The sequence below is a fragment of the Rhinatrema bivittatum genome, chromosome 1, assembly GCF_901001135.1.
Source record: "Rhinatrema bivittatum chromosome 1, aRhiBiv1.1, whole genome shotgun sequence".
Lineage (NCBI taxonomy): Eukaryota > Metazoa > Chordata > Amphibia > Gymnophiona > Rhinatrematidae > Rhinatrema > Rhinatrema bivittatum.
In genome coordinates this window covers 808,845,265-808,865,901 of record NC_042615.1, presented here as the reverse complement: position 1 = coordinate 808,865,901, position 20,637 = coordinate 808,845,265, and the positions used below count along the sequence as shown (strand labels likewise).

At 44.3% G+C, this 20,637-nt stretch overlaps 1 protein-coding gene across 1 annotated transcript in view; it reads left to right on the top strand.

Annotated features, from left to right (window-relative positions):
* Positions 1 to 20,637, top strand: part of KIF24 (kinesin family member 24) — a 196,544-nt gene that overhangs the window by 119,500 nt on the left and 56,407 nt on the right. Inside the window, exon 10 of the mRNA XM_029581240.1 lies at positions 2,111 to 2,220. Within this exon, the coding sequence (XP_029437100.1) occupies positions 2,111 to 2,220 (110 nt within the window). The remainder of the gene's footprint in view (positions 1 to 2,110; positions 2,221 to 20,637) is intronic.

The following is a 20,637-nucleotide window of genomic DNA, read 5'->3' as shown; positions in this document are numbered from 1 at the left end:
GCCTGTTCTTAAGGTGTTCCATTTTCCCTGGGTATATGCTCTCTCACATGCAGAGTTCTGAACACAATTTTAAGCATGCACCAAACCAACTCAATTTTCAAACATAAGATACATGCGCAAGTTGACTTTGAAGTTCAAGTTGCTATATGACTAAGTATGTGACTGCGGACTGCAAATGTTTGCATGCAAACACAATAAAAGTCAAATTATATGAATAAATTTAACAGCTCCCCTCTTCACCCTTCCCTACCAGAAATGTTCCTCTCTTGTTTGAATAAACTTATGTATGTAATGAAATTGCACACATGTTTTTTGATGTCTCAAAATCCATATTGAGCGCATAGGGCCAACTTTATGTGTAATACTCTTTATTTTATGCACCTAAGTCATAGTAACAGTAGACAACAGCAAAGGAGGACCAATTGGCTTACCCAGTCTTCCTAGTTATTCTCTTCTTTGGTTCTCTATTAATTTAATTAGGTAAGTATATAAAGTCACCTGTCTTAAAGCAACCACTTACATCATGTCTTCTAGCCAGCCCCTTAACTCTCTTCATACCACTTTGCTCGATATCTGTCCCAAACATGTTTAAGTTCCTCTGCTAGGCCATTCCAGGGTTGCCATCTTCTTTCTTTCTTTCTTATAAGTCCTATAATTTATATAATACCCTGCCCTCTTCCCATGTCTTATCAAACTTTTAAAATAATCCAAACTGATTTACTAAGCATGGTATTTTCCTTGGAGGGAAAAATACTATGGGATTTAGTACCCTGTGGTACTGGGTTAGTAAATCCCACGGGATTTATCCTGGAAGTAAAATATAGCCATGAAAAATACTGCAGCAAAGAGGCACCACACTATAGTGGCCCCACATCCCAGGACTGCCATCTTTTAAAAAAGGCTGAGTGGCCCCCAGACTTAGGGCCCCCCCCCATTGATAGTATTCAAAATAAGACTTCACTCTCCCATTCCCTGCTGCAGCTCCCTATAGCAGTAAAAGTTGAAAAAATTTAAAATATACTTTAAAAGCTTCCCCCCCCCCCCATGCCAAAGTCTGCCCCTTTGTGTTGAAAAAGTTACTCTTACCCTTCCCCGTGATAGGAGCGAAGGTTTGTCTGAAGCCAGCTAACACCATTTTGGAAATGGTGCAAGCAAGACTACTGGACCAGCAGGGAGTTTAAGATACTGGCTGGAGGGAGGCAATTGGGAGAAGGTCTCGGAGGGGGTGTGGGTGTTTTCCAACCAAAGAGTGTGTGGTTTGGCACTGGGGTGGGGGGGAGCAGACAAACAGGGCCAGGGTCTCCAACTTTCAAAATGTATTTTTAATTTTTTCAACTTTTGCTGTCTCAGGGAATGGTGGGAGTAGCTAGGAAGGTGTCTCATTAATCCCACCATGGATGGGGGGAGGATGTCTAGGGGACACTCAGCCCCTTTAAAAACAGACTCTGGGTGCATGGAGATGTGTGTTAGCATCTTGATACGCCTAGGAGAACGTTAACTACACCCATTAAGGTGTAACTAACTTATTTGATTTATATTCCACTTTTCAGCACTTGAAAGTGGATTATATTTAAGTACTGTAGGTATTTCAGTCAAATAATATGGCTTTCCGACTTCACTGCAAGCCATGATATTTGATAACCATATTAATAAGCTAAATCTTGAAAGCGGCACTTACCCAGACAAGTTCTGATTTATTTGGCTAAGTAGCAGCAAAGTTGCTGATTTAGCCAGATAACTAGCATTTTTTTTAGACTTATCTGGCTCTCTGAATTAGCCAGTTAAGTGTTGGCATAAGACTTTCGTGCATCTGTGTATGTGCCTATATGGGCGCGCACACAGCTGATTGAAAGTTATGCTCTCAGTGAGGTGGTTACCTAAACATTCAGCTGCCTCCATGCTTGTTGATGATAGGGTTGCAACTATAGCTGTTCCACGCAGATTACGCTAGCCGCCTTGGAAACCTAATACATTAGTCCTGATTAAGCTTTTGAAAATGTACCACTATTTGTATACAAGGAGAGTCTTAACATTGCTACTGGATGATAAATAATCATTTCAAGCAAAACGTACTAAGATATGCGTCAACTGTTTGTTTTCCTCCCTGAAGGTACTAAAGGATTCTTTCATTGGAAACTCCAAAACATGTATGATAGCCAATATATCGCCTAGCCATGTAGCTACTGAGCATACCCTGAACACTTTACGCTATGCAGACAGGTAGGTAACATAATAAAGTCCATCTACATTTTGTCTCTTTAAGTATGACGATATAAAATGTCTATTGATATTTCATGCTGGGCTTGTTTCATTTAAAGCCTTCCATCAAGCCACCTATAGTGTCATGTGATCTTGCCATGATTCTTACTCAGCTGATGAAAGCCACTTTGAACACCAAGATCATAAAAACATAGAATGTAGAATGGGCCTGCAGTCCTATTCCGCCCCTCCTCCATCAAATGTCATAAATGGCCTTGCCGGGTTATGCACTCCCCAGCCCAAACCCCTCCTAAATATTAACAATAATGTTACATGTTTGGCAGGTTGGGCCCCCCCTCCCCACCTCTTTCCCCGGTTCTTTTTTTTTTTTTTTCAAATCTAGCAGGCTGTTGCAATATCCACATGGGAAAAACAGGCGCTCAGGATTGAGTGGCCACTTTCCTAACACGCGCCCATCCACCTCTCCTGGGTGCACGATGCAGTGGGCAATTGAGGCACTCCATTAAAAAGGAGGCAGTAGGCAAACTGTGTGTCCCTAGCACCTCCTCGGCATTGAGCGCCCAGGAGAAGCGACTGTGCATGGGATTAGGCCTCACCTGGCCACCGTCGACATTTTTTTCATTATTTTTTTTTTCTCATTGTTGTTTTTGTAGTTCCTCCGACTTAATATTGCCAAAATATTAAATCGAGGAACCACATAGAAGCAGTATTTTCTGCTTTTCAGTTAAATTTTGGAGATTCTCAAAATTTAACGCCAGCTCTGGGGCTGGCGTTAATTTTTGAAGGTTAAAATGTGTGCGCTCAGCGCATGGTTATTTTTTACATTGGAAGGTAATAGCTAATAGCCTCATCAACATGGCATTTACATATAATGAGCGCTATTAGCTATGCCCTGTTGTGGACGCGCTTGATCCCCTTATTGTACCAGAGGTTATGGATGCACATCCAACCGAGGGGTAACCCTATATGCTAGCCTGAGTGCACGGTATTGCCTGAAAATCAGCTAACTCTTGCCCTGCCTCCCACAGCCCCTATGTGCAGGGCTGCACTCCCCTTGGGAAAATCCTCCCCCTTCTTCCCGGACCCTAAAAAACCCAGCCAGTGGCAAGACATTCACTTACCTGCTCCCAGTGCTTCAAGCACTGCTTCTGTTAGAAGCTGCACTGGAAGCATAAGGTACCTGCAGTTTAACGCTCCCAGCACTGAGCATTGCTGTGAGCGTAAACTGCAGGGAGCTTTCCCTTCCAGCGCTGTTTCTGTCAGAAGCAGCGCTGGAAGTGCCGGCAGCAGGTAAGTGAATTCCTTGCTTCTGCTGGGGTTTTTAAGGTGGAGAGTGAGGGGGGGGAGGATGCCCCAAGGGAATGTGGCCTGGCCCAGAGGGGTTGCACACGGTTTGGGGGTGGGGGCAGGAGATTGCAGCTTTTGATTTTAAAAATAGAACCAGGGAAAGGGGTAACTCCCACAACATATTTTTTACATTTAGGAGGGGTTTAGGGGGTGACGTGTGCACAGCCCAGCAGTGGAGGGGAGGAATCAGGTCTCAGACCTGCTGTACATCATTTTTTTTGTTTAAAGATATTCAGTTAAGTGGCAAGTTATCCGACCAAACAAAGCCAGTGTAATACAGCGTGAGCAGTCTTTGGCTTGCCAGAGGACAGAGCACTCTAGACTCTGGCTATTCTACAGAGTTTTATTATTTACAAGCAAATTAACAGAAGCCTGTTTACCTCAGCAGTGCTGGAAACATAAATGCAGAAATTTACCAATAAGTAGTTTAGCCTAGCTCTTGCTTTCTCCTACTCTCATCTGGGAGCCGTTCTCCTCTCTGGGGCCTGCAACCAGAATTCTCTTGTAGGCTGTCTTACAGTGGATCAAGCTAAATGCTCGGTCCTGGACTTTTAAGAAGGATCTAACATACACTCCATTACAGCCGGATAACTTAAAAACCAAACTAGTTATATTCAAACATAGTCAGTTAGGTTTTTAAGTTTTCTGATTACATGTACTGTAGCCAGATAACTTTAGGGGGTTATATTTAGCAGGACATGTATCCCACTGAATGGGACAGGTTATGAGTCTAACTTTAGTCAGATAACATGTTCACCTGCCGGCTTACTGAATATGGATCTCAAAGGTCTATATTTGATGGCATTAAGCTGGATAGCTTGTGAGTTTAGGACACTTATCTGGTTAAATTTTATCTGGATATCTCATTATCTAACTAAAATTGAACAAGATAATATAGGAGTGTTCTGGGGCATTTCTGGGCAGAGTTAAGTTAGCCAGATAAGTTATCAGCTAACTTCAAAAACGTATCTGGCTAATTCTCTGGTCATGCCATGGAGTAGTCCTAAACTTATCCAGCTAACTTTAAGATAGACTGGTATATTCAGTGGTGTAGCTGCACCACTGACTATCCTACCAAAATTAGCTGGATAAGTGAGGGTGATTATAAAATATTTAGAAAACTTCTTAAAGCACATTTATTTTGGGAAGCATTTGCTAGTTGTGGCTAATCATTTTTATACAGCTATATTTACTGTTTTATTGTTCAATATTCTCTTTTTTTGCTTTTTGTTTGATGTTATATGTTTTATACTTGGTAAACTGTCTAGAATAGGCTCTGGCAATTAGGTGGAATAGAAATTATTGTAAATAAATAGAAACATAGAAACATAGAAATGACGGCAGAAGAAGACCAAACGGCCCATCCAGTCTGCCCAGCAAGCTTCACACATTTTTTTCTCATACTTATCTGTTTCTCTTAGCTCTTTGGTTCTATTTCCCTTCCACCCCCGCCATTAATGTAGAGAGCAGTGATGGAGCTGCATCCAAGTGAAATATCAAGCTTGATTAGTTAGGGGTAGTAGGGGTAGTAACCGCCGCAATAAGCAAGCTACACCCATGCTTATTTGTTTTACCCAGACTATGTTATTCAGCCCTTATTGGTTGTTTTTCTTCTCCCCTGCCGTTGAAGCAGAGAGCTATGCTGGATATGCGTGAAGTATCAGTTTTTCTTCTCCCCTGCCGTTGAAGCAGAGAGCTATGCTGGATATGCGTGAAGTATCAGTTTTTCTTCTCCCCTGCCGTTGAAGCAGAGAGCTATGCTGGATATGCGTGAAGTATCAGTTTTTCTTCTCTCCTGCCGTTGAAGCAGAGAGCTATGCTGGATATGCGTGAAGTATCAGTTTTTCTTCTCCCCTGCCGTTGAAGCAGAGAGCTATGCTGGATATACGTGAAGTATCAGTTGTAATAAACATTACAAGCCAGCTAGTGGCTGAAAACGGACCCCTAAATCTGTGTGTCAAGCCACATTAGTAATTAATGTCTCCTCCAAGACTTTCACACTGGTATTTTCTCACCATATTGTTTAGTTTATTTACATTGAATATACCGCCTTTCAAAGAATATATCAGAGTTCAGATTCCCATAAAATTTAAATATAACTGATAAATACTGTAAAATAAATAAATATAAAAAATAAAGATTAAATCATTCTGAGCATAATTAAAAACAGTTTAAAAGAACAACAAAAATGAAACACAGACAAAGGCAACAGTATAAGTAGGGGCCTTCATTTTCTCCAAGGACAAGCAGGATGGTAGTCCTAGCACATGGGTGACATCATCAGATGAAGTCTGTCTGAGCATACTGGGCGTGTTCAGCATGCCCTAATCCACACAGGGTCCCTCTTCAGTCTCTTTTTTTCCGCGGAGCTTTCGCCTCGCGGTAGAGTGAGCTCATGGCTTTTCTCTTGAAATTGCCTTTGAAAACTTTTTTCACCATCCTGTTCAGGTTTTTGTCAATCATGGGTTCCTCTCCGTTTCCTCTAGTTTCCCCAATCAGGTTTTTCGGCAGATCAGTAAGTCTTATTTCGCTTCCGTTTCCCCCACGTCATGACAGTAGTGCCTTGTTGCCCGCCAGCATCAACCGCCCGCCATCACCTTCTCTTGTTTTTCCCTTTTCTTTCATTTGTCATGGCCTTGTCCAGGTTCCATCAGTGCCCCTAGTGTCCAAGGACCGTGTCTATCATGGACCCCACGAGGTGTGTGTCCTTTGCCTGAGGGCTTCGCACGACATCCAGGGTTGCCTCACTTGTGCCCAGATGACCCCTAAGGGACGTTGCTTGACAAGATGGAGAATATCTGCAGGTTGAGGAAGTCGAGGCATCGACATCAGCATCGGCAGCATATGGACCTGGGAGCCGCACCGATGGACACCGAGCCATTGGCATTGGCGGGGCCATCTGTTCCATCGATGCTGTCGTCGAATAGGGGCACCGGTGACTGGCCCCTGTCTGTCTCTTCCAAGTCAAGGATGACAGGTTCATTGTCATCGACCTAGGCACCGGGGAAAGACTGGGCTGAGCACCAAGGGAAGCCAAGGAAACATTGGCACCAGTCACCCTCAATGCACAGTGCCGGGTTCGGGGAGGCACCAGTTCATGCCCTCCAAAGCGACCCTATGGCAAGGAGTTCCCATCCTCCATTGATGCGGAGGGTCCACGACAGTCTCCACTGGTCCTGGTGCCAGTCACCTATCCACTTCAGGGTTCCGATGAAAATTTGGCCACCCCTCCTGCTTCCCAGTCTGTTTTGGCATTGGCGACTTTCAAGGAGGAGCAGGAGCACAGGGTCCAGGTGGCAGTCCAGCAGGTGTTGCAGGGCATCGAGCCAGTGGCACCAATGGTGCCTGCATTCGCAGTGCTGGAACCGCTACTGGAACGGCTCAACATGCTTATCAGTGTGTTACTGATCCAGTTGGCGCCGGTTCTCTGGAGGCGATCGATACCTGGCAGGGCACCAATGCTTCCCCTGACCTATATGGTGCTTGTTGCCAGTTCCTCCAATGAGGAAGCTCCATTGAGGCCGGCAGAGACACCAAGGCCTATAGCCCCCTGTCCAGCTTTGCCTGGGCTGGCATCGGTGCTATCGATACCCAGGCCTCTGGACAAAGGCTGAGCACCCAGGGCCGCATCCCCTATAGACTACAGTGAGGATGAGGATGGGGTTATGACACTGCAGAATCCTCCTCCGAGAACTCATAGGGTCTCCTTTCGGAACTGTCTCCTCCAGATGAGCGAAGGAGGTCTCCTCCAGAGGACCTGACCTTCGCGTATTTTGTATGGACGATGACGAGGGCCATCACTTTTCAGTTAATGACAGAGGAGGATGCCAGGCATAAAATGCTGGAAATCCTCCAGTTCATGGAGACCCCTAAAGAGGTTGTGGTGGTCCTAGTGCACGAGATCTTTAAAGAGTTGCTGCTGAGGATCTGGGAGCACTCCCTCACAGTACCTCCCATTAACAGGAAGGCGGATGGGGTTTACCTCGTCCAACAGGCTGCCAGATTTGAGAATCGTCAGCTGTCACACCAATCGGTAGTGGTCGAATCTGCTCTCAAGAAGGCCAAGTGCTCTCGGACATACGCCTCTGCACCCCGGACAAGGATCATAGAGCGATGAACACTCTTGGGAGGAAAGTGTTCCAAGGGGCCATTCTCATTGCCCGCATTGCCTCTTACCAGCTCTGCATGATCCAATATTCTCACAATCTCTGGAAGCAGGTGCAGGAGGTGGCCGAACAACTGCCTCAACAGCAGCAAGATCCCTTTCCTCTCCTAGGCAAGCAGGATGGTAGTCCTCACATGTGGGTGACATCATCCGATGGAGCTTGGCAGAAAACCTTTCTCAAAGCCTGCCCAGCCTGCTGCTATCAGTGCATCCACCGAGGTCCCCCTTCAGTCTCTTCTTTTCCTCAGTGCAGTTGCCTCGCAGTCCGTGGTGCTCCAACGTTTTCAAATCTTTTCCTCAATTTTTCGAGTTGCCTTTCAGTTCCTCGTTGGATCCCCCTTCGCGGTCGGTGCCCCCCCTCTCCCCCACCCCCACACCGCCGGTACGATAGGTCCTTTATCTGCCTTTTTCTTCAATTTTGCGGTTAATTCCCGACTCTCCACCCCCTGATGTCCGACTTTAAGACCTACATGGTCCACAGCATACTTGGCATTAGCTCTCAGCAGAGCTTCTGCATGCCCCAAGCGCACTCCCAGGGACAATTTCACTCTCCTTACAAAGAGGGCTGCAGATAAAATAAGGAGTTTGTAGTTCTCATCGGCACCTTCGCTCATTAAGCAGAACATATCTTTGTTCCGCATTAGTTTAATTTTCACATCCACGCCATTTATGAGCAGCTTTTCTTAAAAAAACAGATCACTATGTAAATGTCCCAGAAGCTCTACTTTATGGCTAACTGCTATAAAAAAAAAAAAAAAAAGCTCTTTCGGTAAAACTGGTATTACGGGGCCCCAAGTCTCTCACTTCGTGGTTTCCGGCTGTGTCTTTATAAAACAGACCACTTGTAAACTGTGTTTTGAGAGGGCCCTCACCATAATTGAGAAGCAGTTCTATGAGGGCTCTGTAAAGGTAACAGACTCATTAGTCTGTTACCTTTACAGAGTCTGTCTCCGAGAGTGACATCCAGCTGGCTAAAAATAGAGGCTATAGGATAGTTCACGAGAGCTACTTTGACCCCTACATCAAGATCGGCCCCATCTTCTTTCACAATTTTACAGGTCAGATAGAGCAATGTGTTGTTCAAATCCAGGTAATCCTCGCCATGTCCGGCTATATAAAAATCTAAAGGGGCTGTTTCTGACAAGGCAGATAATGGCGGAATCTCCACATAAATACTTTTTTCCATGCTGGTTTGTGTGGGGGCAAGTTGAAACAGATCCAATTCTGATTTCAAGCATTCTTCAGACCCCTGATGTACAAAAGCCATAGTGTTTTAGAATATATCTTTTGAGAGTTAATATGTTTGGGCTTCTTTGTTTTAAAAGGTTCAGAAGGCCCCTGTTGATTGGTTCTCTTTCTTTTAACAGCTCTTCTAATAACCACTAATCCTGACCCCTTCTGCCCTGCGTTATTGTTCATTTTATTCAGAACGGCTGTTGTGACATGGCCCATAACATCTTTGGCGATGTTTTTTGTTGCACTTTTCACATGAGGTTTAACAATCTCAAACCCCTTCTCAAAAGAGGTATTGCTTTTCTAAAGAGACTACGAAACACAGCGCCTATTCCCGCCCCGTACATAATCGGAGCGCCGTAATACCCCGAAAGACCGTGACCAGCCTGTGCTGCATAGTAATTTCTGTATGCGCCAGGGTCCCCATAGTCTTTAACCACAACCATTTTAAAAAACGGCTTTCTGGGGTCACAGGTGTAGCTTAAGGATCTCTTTCCCGTAGCGAAGTGAGACGTGTTGAATCTGGTCTGTCTTTATTTCAAATGTTATGGTGCCAATGTGTTGCTTGTTCACAAGGAAATAACAACAAAGTAGCTGCACAAAATGGTCTCCCACCAGCTGGTGCTCTACAATATCTGTGTACAGGTATAGGGTATTAAACCTGCCTGTGATATCTGTTGGAAATAGCGAGCACCTCGTATTCGCTTTAGCTTCTAGCCCCAAAATGGTCGCTAAATCACTCTCTGTGGAAAATACTGCATTGACCTCTGACTTGAATTTGATTATTCGGATATTGGGATCATAAATGATTCGTGGAGGCATGGGTTTAAGGAGACTATTCATGTCATGGTTCATTTGGTCCACAAGATTTCTTACAACAAAGTGATGGTCCATGCTTCCTTCACACATGGTGACAACGTACTTATGGGCTTCTTTAATATTATCCCATGTGTGCGGATACTGTATTTCCACCAGCCCCACTTCCCACGGACCCTGTAGGTCCAAAGGCCTAGCTATTTGTGTGGTGAAATTAGAGCTAGTGTTTTGTGGAAATATTCTCATAGAGGCATTACTAGGCAGCGTTATGTAAAATCCCCCTTCATTCATTTTTTCTTTTTTATGATACAAGGCCTTTTCAAATCAAATGTCTTGAATCTCTGATGCTTTTATCCAACTGTTAAATTTTTCAGGCCACCCTCGCCATTTCACAAAGCACTGCTTAGTGTTTACTAATGAGGACGTTGGAGAGATACCAGTTCCGGAGATGGTTTTCAGGGATGATGAGTCAGATGAACAGAACGAAATCACTGTGAACCTGGAAGATGTAGTAGGCCAGATCGACAAACTAAAGAGTAGCAAATCACCTGGACCGGATGGTCGGCATCCTAGGGTACTGAAGGAACTCAAAAATAAAATTTATGATCTATTAGTTAAAATTTGTAACCTATCATTAAAATCATCCATTGTACCTGAAGACTGGAGGGTGGCCAATGTAACCTCAATATTTAAAAAAGGCTCCAGAGGCGATCCAGGTAACTATAGACCAGTGAGCCTGACTTCGGTGCCGGGAAAAATAGTGGAAACTATTCTCAAGATCAAAATCGTAGAGCATATAGAAAGACATGGTTTAATGGAACACAGTCAACATGGATTTACCCAAGGGAAGTCTTGCCTAACAAATCTGCTTCATTTTTTTGAAGGGGTTAATAAACATGTGGATAAAGGTGAACCGGTAGATATAGTGTATTTGGATTTTCAGAAGGCATTTGACAAAGTCCCTCATGAGAGGCTTCTAAGAAAACTAAAAAGTCATGGGATGGGGGCGATGTTCTTTCGTGGATTACAAACTGGTTAAAAGACAGGAAACAGAAGGTAGGATTAAATGGTCAATTTTCTCAGTGGAAAAGGGTAAACAGTGGAGTGCCTCAGGGATCTGTACTTGGATCGGTGCTTTTCAATATATATATATAAATGATCTGAAAAGGAATACGACGAATGAGGTTATCAAATTTGCAGATGATACAAAATTATTCAGAGTAGTTAAATCACAAGCGGATAGTGATACATTATAGGAAGACCTTGCAAGACTGGAAGATTGGGCATCCAAATGGCAGATGAAATTTAATGTGGACAAGTGCAAGGTGTTGCATATAGGGAAAAATAACCCTTGCTGTACTTACACGATGTTAGGTTCCATATTAGGAGCTACCACCCAGGAAAAAAATCTAGGCATCATAGTGGTTAATACTTTAAGATCGTTGGCTCAGTGTGCTGCAGCAGTCAAAAAAGCAAATAGAATGTTAGGAATTATTAGGAAGGGAATGGTTAATAAAACGGAAAATGTTATAATGCCTCTATATCGCTCCATGGTGAGACCGCACCTGGAATACTGTGTACAATTCTGGTCCCACATCTCAAAAAAGATATAGTTGCGATGGAGAAGGTACAAAGAAGGGCAACCAAAATGATAAATGGGATGGAACAGCTCCCCTATGAGGAAAGACTAAAGAGGTTAGCGCTGTTCAGCTTGGAAAAGTGATGGCTGATGGGGGACATGATAGAGGTCTTTAAAATCATGAGAGGTCTTGAACGAGTAGATGTGAATCGGTTATTTACACTTTCGAATAATAGAAGGACTAGGGGGCATTCCATGAAGTTAGCAAGTAGCACATTTAAGACTAATCAGAGAAACTTCTTTTTCACTCAATGCACAATAAAGCTCTGGAATTTGTTGCCAGAAGATGTGGTTAGTGCAGTTAGTGTAGCTGGGTTCAAAAAAGGTTTGGATAAGTTCTTGGAGGAGAAGTCCATTAACGGCTATTAATCACATTTACTTAGGGAATAGCCACTGCTATTAATTGCATCAGTGGCATGGGATCTTCTTAGTGTTTGGGTAATTGCCAGGTTCTTGTGGCCTGGTTTGGCCTCTGTTGGAAACAGGATGCTGGGCTTGATGGACCCTAGGTCTGACCCAGCATGGCAATTTCTCTGTAATTTAAGTTATTTATTGCTAAGTTATTTTCTGTTATGGGTTTCAATGTAAGCTGCCCTCGAGGCAACAGTTTTATTTCCTTGTAAACCGGTTCTCCATATCTTAAAAGAATATGGGAGAGTATCTGGCTACAAGATAAATATCAACAAGTCTGAGATTTTTTTCTATAGGACCTAAACTGTCTATTCTGCCTTATCTTTTAAAATTTTGTTTGCAAAAGGACAGGTTCAGATACTTGGGGATTGTGATCACTGAACTACATCCCTATATTGGATCAAATCAAGAGTGATATGAAGATGTGGAGCAACCTTTGTAATACATCATCTGGAAGGACCAATATACTCAAAATGAACATGTTGCCTCGTTTGATGTATCTTTTCCAATATGTACCATGTCACATGTCGGAATAGGTCTTGAAAGAGGTGAACGGTCATGGTATCTGGGGTAATAAATCTGCACATATAAAGCTTAGCACCTTCTGGCTTCCTAAATACAAAGGTGGTATGGCCTGACCTAATCTTCAATTGTACTATTGGGCCACAAGATTTGTGCTTTTAAAGGGCTGGCTTAAGTCTTCCCACTCTTTTGAATGCTCACCATTGAAAGATCCTTTACAAGGGAGGAGAGCCAGTTTACCTTATCACCTCCCCTCCTTCTCACCCGCAGACTAGGAGAATAGCACACACTTGTCGCTTTGGAAACAAGCATGCGGTGATATTGGTACAAGTAAAGAGAAATTATCACCACTCTCTCTAATTTGCCATAATCATCTATTTCAATCCATTCTTTCTTTGCCGATCAGGAAAGTTGGGAAGCAAATAGTTTAACATATATTGATCAGCTGTGGTCCTTGGAACAAATTGTCCTTTTTGAGCACCTTGTTCGGCAATATAAAATTCCCAAGACAACCCAGAAGAATTAAAGTGAAAGGATGGACTGTGCACAATACAGGCTTAAAGGTACCACTGCCCAAGTCCATAGAATCTTACATGAACAATGATGATACACTGTCTTGTAGGACTGACAAGCAGAAAAACTACTCCCAAGCAGATGAATCTGGTAGAATCAGTTCTGTGTAACAAAGATCCTAAAATGAGGATGACTGCAGTATTATGTGGAGGCCTTCTTGAACTAAGAGTCGACAGTTCTCACTTAACACTCTTTGATACTGAAGTAGAATATTGAATTACTAACTAGTCTGGATAAAGATAATTGGAGTGTTCTATTGGAAGATGCTCTTTAAGTTTCCATATATTATAAAAGAGCTGATGCTAATGATTAGGCTACTCCAGCGTACATTTTGATTTCCTTTGTTCTTTCATGGTTTTAATTGCATATACAGTCTTTAGTGCGGAGACATATGTTATTATCCCAGGACAAGCAGGATGCTAGTCCTCACATATGGGTGACATCAGTAATGGAGCCCTATGTACGGAAAACTTCTCTCAAAGTTTCTATGAAACTTTTGAATGGCACTGGAGTGCCTACTGAGCATGCCCAGCATGCTATGATATTCCCTGCCACAGGGGTCTCCCTTTAGTCTTCTTTTTTCCGCGAAGCGGTTAGCCTCGCGGTTTGATTGGAGTCTGAGGTGAAAATTCATCTCTAAAAAATTCGGAAAATTTCAATTAATTTTTTGTCCATCGAGGGGTTTTTCCCATTTGTTACCGGCTGGTAACTTTTTTCTCTTTCGATTCCCGGCTGGGAACGATAAATTTCGGGTTCGCCGTCGACGGCTGTCCGGCGCCATGGCCTCCGGGTTCAAGAAATGCCCGAATTGTAATAGAACAATGTCTATTACTGATCCGCATGGTGAGTGTGTTCTTTGCCTCGGCAAGGATCACAACATCCAAGCGTGTTCATTCTGTGCTGAAATGACCACGAAAGGCCGAAAACTGAGGGCTGAAAGGATGGAGCAGCTTTTTTCAGTACAGCTGCTGCCAAGACCGTCGACTTCGGCCCAGTCCTCGCCATCGGCTTCAGTTCGGCAGTTACTACTAAAAAAGAAACTTCCGGCTGCGGGGGACGCTTCCACTCAATCGCCGTCGATTTCATCGAAAGCATCATCGACAGGAAGCGACAAACAGCCTGAGAAGCATCGCCATCGACATCGATGACGGCGGGAGTCGGTGTCCGGAGACACAACCACAGGTACGGCCTCCCCTGCGAAGAAAACCCGGACGGAAGCAGAGGCTCCAAGGCCTACTGATGGGCGATCCCCACCGATATCGGTGCCGGGTTCCGAACCTCCTCAGGGCTCTGAGGAGGAATCGGCATCGCCAACACCGCCTCCCACCACAGCTGCTCTGTTTTCACCAGCTGTGCGTGTGGAACTTGACATACTCATTCGTCAAGCGGTGCAACAGGCTCTACGAGACGCAAGACCGCCATCGATGCCGAGTCCATCTACACTAACGATTCTGGGGTCATCGACGATGCCGCGGGAACCGACATCGATTCCAACCCCGGTGACTTCACCGTTACCTCGTACGCCTCCCCCGATTCCGTCCTCGGTGCCGATGCCCATGCCGGTGCCCTCACCTGGACCGATGCCAACACCGGTTCCTCGGGAGGATGTCCCCATTTTGCATCCAGTTTTTAACAAGCTGGACACACTTCTGGGAATCCTGACAGGGCAACCACCTCAGGATCCACTTCCAGGCCCTTCAGGGGTGCCTAGGCCCCCTAGGCCACATTCACCTGTAGGACCATCAGCACCTTATCCTAAGCCTCAGCAGGAATCAGATGATTCTCATTCAGAATACTCTTCAGAAGAAGATTTATTCTCGGAGCCATCCCCAACTGAGGATCACAGGAAGTCTCCACCAGAGGATCTCTCCTTCACGAACTTTGTTAGGGAAATGGCGGATACCATCCCATTCCCTATACAAACAGAGGTGGATCAAAGACAGAAGACTTTGGAAGTCTTACAGTTCGTAGACCCACCAAAGGAGATGTTAGCAATCCCAGTGCATGAAGTCTTACAGGAACTTCAACAAAGAATCTGGGAGCATCCAAGCTCGGTCTCCCCGGTCAATAAGAGAGCTGAGGCCACTTACTTAGTGCAGCCAACACCGGGATTCCAAAGGCCACAACTGCCCCACCAGTCAGTGGTGGTAGAGTCCGCCCAAAAGAAGGCGAAGAGACAGAAATCCCATGCTTCAGTGCCGCCGGGAAAGGATAGTAGGTTGTTAGACAACCTAGGCAGGAAAGTTTTCCAGGGTTCCATGCTGGTATCCAAGATTACAGCTTACCAGCTATATATGAACCAATACCAAAGAAACCTTTGGAAGCAAGTACAGGAACTTTCTCTGACCTTACCGGATCAATACCAAGAGGCATTTTAAGCGTTGGTACATAAAGGCCTTGACTCGGGGAAACACGAAGTCAGGGCCACTTACGACTGTTTTGAGACAGCAGCAAGGTTGTCCGCATCAGCTATAGCTGCACGAAGATGAGCATGGCTAAAAGCATCAGATCTTCGCCCAGAAGTCCAGGATCATCTTTCTGATCTACCATGCTTGGGAGATAATCTCTTCGGGGATAAAATAAAGGAAGCGGTAGCGACCCTTAAGGATCATTCAGAGACTTTGAAACAATTGTCGTCTCAGCCTCAGGAGTCACAGGCCTCTTCCCGAAAATTTCCGAGAAGAGACACTCGAAGGCCTTATTATCGCCAACGAAGATACTACCCCCCAGCAGGTAGACAGAGGCCTAGCCGTCCAACACAGCGTCAACAGCCTAGGCAAAGGCAGCAGAGGCCTCAGCCGCCTCCACAAACAACGGCCACGTCTGGTTTCTGAACAACACCAGAGAGCAGCAGCATAAATCCGTTCCCCGAAACACCTATAGGAGGCTGCATTCAACATTTTCTCAGCAATTGTGCCTCCATCACCACCGACCAGTGGGTGTTATCCATCACGACCCACGGTTACAGGTTGGATTTCTCAACTATCCCTATGGAGAATCCACCACTTCACTCCCATTCAATAAATCAACACACCATAATTCTTCAAACAGAATTATCCACCCTTCTGAGAATCAGGGCCATAGAACCAGTTCCTGGTCCTCAGAAGGGCAGAGGATTCTACTCCCGATATTTCCTCATTCCAAAGAAAACAGGAGGCCTTCGTCCTATCCTAGACCTCAGAAACCTCAACAAATTTCTCAAGAAAGAAAAATTCAGAATGGTATCCCTAGGCTCCATTCTGCCTCTTCTTCAAAGGGGAGATTGGCTCTGCTCTCTGGATCTTCAAGATGCCTACGCTCACATCCCCATCTACCCTCCGCATCGCCAGTACCTGCGGTTTCAGGTACTAGATCAGCATTTTCAATACAGGGTGCTGCCATTCGGACTAGCATCAGCACCCAGAGTATTCACAAAATGCATGGCTGCAGCAGTGGCACACCTCCACAAGCAAAAGGTGCATGTGTTTCCTTATCTGGACGATTGGCTCATCAGAAGTCATTCAAAAGAAGGTGCCGTCGCGTCCCTCAAGCTCACCATCCAAGTCCTTCATTCCTTGGGATTTCTCATCAATTACCAGAAATCCCATCTGTCACCAACTCATCTACTACAGTTTATAGGTGCAGAGCTAAACACTACGCTAGCGACCGCTTTTCTACCAAAAGACCGTGCTCAGACACTTGTCCTCTTAACTCACCAGCTCCGCAACCGATTCAAGGTGACGGCTCACCAGTGCCTCATACTTCTAGGACACATGGCTTCCACGGTTCATGTAACTCCGATGGCCAGACTAACCATGCGACTTCTACAATGGACACTCAAAACACAGTGGATACAAGCCACTCAACCAATGTCCACTCCTGTTTATATCACACCAGAGCTAAAAGCCGCACTACTCTGGTGGACGCTAATGCCCAACCTGCTCAAAGGTCTACCTTTTCAGCAGCCAGTACCACAAGTGACGTTGACTACAGATGCATCCACCTTAGGTTGGGGAGCACATATTGGTCATCTAAAGACACAGGGCAAGTGGACACGACTCGAAGCTACTTTTCAGATAAACTTCCTAGAGCTTCGAGCTATACGTTATGCGCTGCATGCATTCAAAGACTGCCTATCACACAAGACTGTCTTAATCCAGACGGACAACACAGTAGCAATGTGGTACATCAACAAACAAGGAGGGACAGGTTCATACCTCCTTTGTCAAGAAGCAGCACAAATCTGGGACTGGGCCCTGACACATGCAATTCTTTTACGGGCCACCTACCTAGCAGGCATCCACAACACAGTAGCGGATCGCCTCAGTCGTCAGTTCCAACCGCACGAATGGTCCTTGGATCCATCAGTAGCATCCAAGATCTTCCAGCGCTGGGGACAACCGACAATAGATCTCTTTGCATCCCAGCTCAACTACAAGGTGAACAATTACTGCTCTCTGCTCCGACAGCTGAACAGCCAACCAAGGGACGCGTTTGCTCGCCATTGGAGCTCAGGCCTGTTATACGCGTATCCTCCGATACCGCTCATAACCAAGACTCTAGTGAAGCTAAATCAGGACAAGGGGACTATGATACTCATAGCCCCATATTGGCCTCGACAAGTATGGTTCCCCACACTACTAGATCTATCAGTCAGGGATCCAATTCGCCTGGGAGTAGCTCCCAATCTCATAACTCAGGAACAGGGTCAGTTGCGCCATCCCAACCTTCAATCCCTGTCCCTGACAGCATGGATGTTGAAAGCTTAATATTACAGCAATTCAACCTTCCATCCGCTATATCTCAAGTACTTATAGCTGCACGTAAACCTTCCACTAGAAAGAATTATTCCTACAAATGGAAACGGTTTACGCTGTGGTGCACTCAAAAAGATTTAGATCCTTTCACTTGCCCCACTACATCACTACTAGATTACCTTTACCATCTTTCAGACTCTGGTCTTAAGACATCATCGGTACGGGTACACTTAAGTGCAATCTCAGCTTACCATAATAAGCTGGACGATGCTCCTATCTCTACACAGCCTCTCGTCAGTAAATTCATGAGAGGCCTAACTCACATTAAACCTCCAATTCATTCCCCGAGTATACAATGGGATCTGAATGTAGTACTCACTAGACTTATGCGTTCTCCCTTTGAACCCATAAGTACCTGTGACCTTAAATACCTTACTTGGAAAACGGTATTTCTCATAGCCGTCACTTCAGCCAGAAGGGTCAGTGAATTGCAAGCACTAGTCACCTACGAGCCTTTTACAAAGTTCTTACATGACAGAGTAGTCCTCCGGACGCATCCAAAGTTCCTTCCTAAGATTGTTACGGAATTTCACTTAAATCAATCAATAGTTTTACCTACATTCTTTCCTAGGCCTCATTCCCATCAAGGTGAAAGAGCCCTACATACCTTGGACTGTAAGCGTGCGCTCTCCTTCTATTTAAACCGCACTACAGCCCAAAGAAAATCCAGTCAACTGTTTGTATCCTATGATCCAAACAAGCCAGGTAAAGCAGTGGGTAAGCATACTCTGTCAAACTGGCTAGCAGATTGCATACAATTTTGTTATGAAAAAGCGGGCCTTACTCTTCAAGGGCGAGTAAAAGCACACTCAGTCAGAGCGATGTCAACTTCAGTAGCACACCTTCGCTCTGTACCTATTCTGGACATTTGTAAAGCAGCAACATGGAGTTCTCTTCACACCTTTGCAGCTCACTACTGCTTAGACAAAGAGGGAAGACAAGATTCAGCCTATGGACAATCCGTCTTAAAGAACTTGTTTCCAGTGTAATCCCAACTCCTTCTACATCCAACCTGCTGTGATTTCGACTGATTCATTTCAATAACAATACCTTACGGTCATTTCAGCACAAAATGAATCAGCCTTAGCTTGCTAATCACCCATATGTGAGGACTAGCATCCTGCTTGTCCTGGGATAAAGCAAAATTGCTTACCTTGTAATAGGTGTTATCCCAGGACAGCAGGATGTAGTCCTCACGAAACCCACCCGCCACCCCGCGGAGTTGGGTCAGATACGTTTATTATTTTATTTTTGGCTAACGCTATTGCTACAAACCAAGACTAAAGGGAGACCCCTGTGGCAGGGAATATCATAGCATGCTGGGCATGCTCAGTAAGCACTCCAGTGCCATTCAAAAGTTTCATAGAAACTTTGAGAGAAGTTTTCCGTACATAGGGCTCCATTACTGATGTCACCCATATGTGAGGACTACATCCTGCTGTCCTGGGATAACACCTATTACAAGGTAAGCAATTTTGCTTTTAAGAGGGTCCCATCTGTATATATGGTGACTTGTCCTTTTGTTCATAACTTTTGGTCAGATGTATTTCATGAGACTTTTAAGATATTGAGTGCTCCCTCTCCTGAACTGGCCTTGTTGGGGTGGTAGGGTGTTCACTCACTTGCTGACCCAATAAAAAAGTATATTTCTAAAATGTTACTTGCAGCTAGATTCACTATTTCACAGTTCTGGAAGCAGGCACCCACCTTGGTGGTGGTCCAACCTTTTGAAATATATATTGATGCATTCTGCACAAAACCTATGACTATTTGGGGAAAATTCTTGGATTTTTACTCTTTGTTTTACTAGTCCCTCATTCTTGCTAAGTGTATTTCTATAGCCCAAGCTTAACAACTTTGGAGGTGATGTGTAGGAGTTCATATTATTTCTTTGCCTTTATCACTATAAATAAATTTTTTAAAAGCCTTTGTATGATGTACTACTTTTGTCAATGTAACATGTTAAAAAAAAAAAAGCCAGTGACGTGTTTGCTCTTATTTTCTTCTGAAGGTTTCTATCATATTGCGTTTCACTTAGTTACTTTCAGGTTGCCAGTCAAGAAAAACAAAATCAATGTCTTTCTGCAGGCATTTGTGATTGTAAAATACCTCCACAAAGAAAAATGCAAATACTTGAAAGATCAGTAACAAAATGTAAACAGAATCAAGATTGAAAGACTGGTAAATCATGTCACCGACTCATAACCGATCAAGAAAAGTTGTGTAGAAAGGGGTTTCAGCAAGCCAGTAATACTATCTGACTAATATACAGCCGACGGCAATCCTCTCTATCATTAACTCCAAGCTTGTATTTTTAAGAGGGATTTTTTGATATGCTGGTGCAAACACACATGCTACTCCTAATATGTCAATCAAATTCTAGTGGTTATAACTCCAAGCCAGGAAATGGCCCACATAGTCCCCAAACAATTCACATAAGTCTCCCAGAAATTGTCTACAAATCCCAATATCCCAAAACTAGTCAACAAAACCAGTCCTTTCAAAGGAAATCATAATCAGGCATGGCTTAACCACACCATTCCTGTTTAAAGGATCACTAAGAGCAGGCCAGCCTGTGCAAAAGCAAATTATTTCCAGAAACGGGTTTTCCTTCGGAGAGAGACATTCTAGTTTCTCAGGCAATGGTTGTAAAAGACTGCAGAATCACAGGTCTAAAAGCAAGCTTAAAAGCACATACAGGAAGTAATTTTACAAGCAGTTACACTTGTAAATGTAACATACTATTGTTGCAATTGTAAAAAGCCATTATGTGCGTAAAGTGCACTTACACGTTAATATTCTATGAACAATTCAGTGACATTGTAGCAATTTTCAAAAGCCCACTTACACGGCAACAGCACATTTACACATGTAAAACCCAATTTTAAGCATGTAAATACTTTCTAATATCAGAC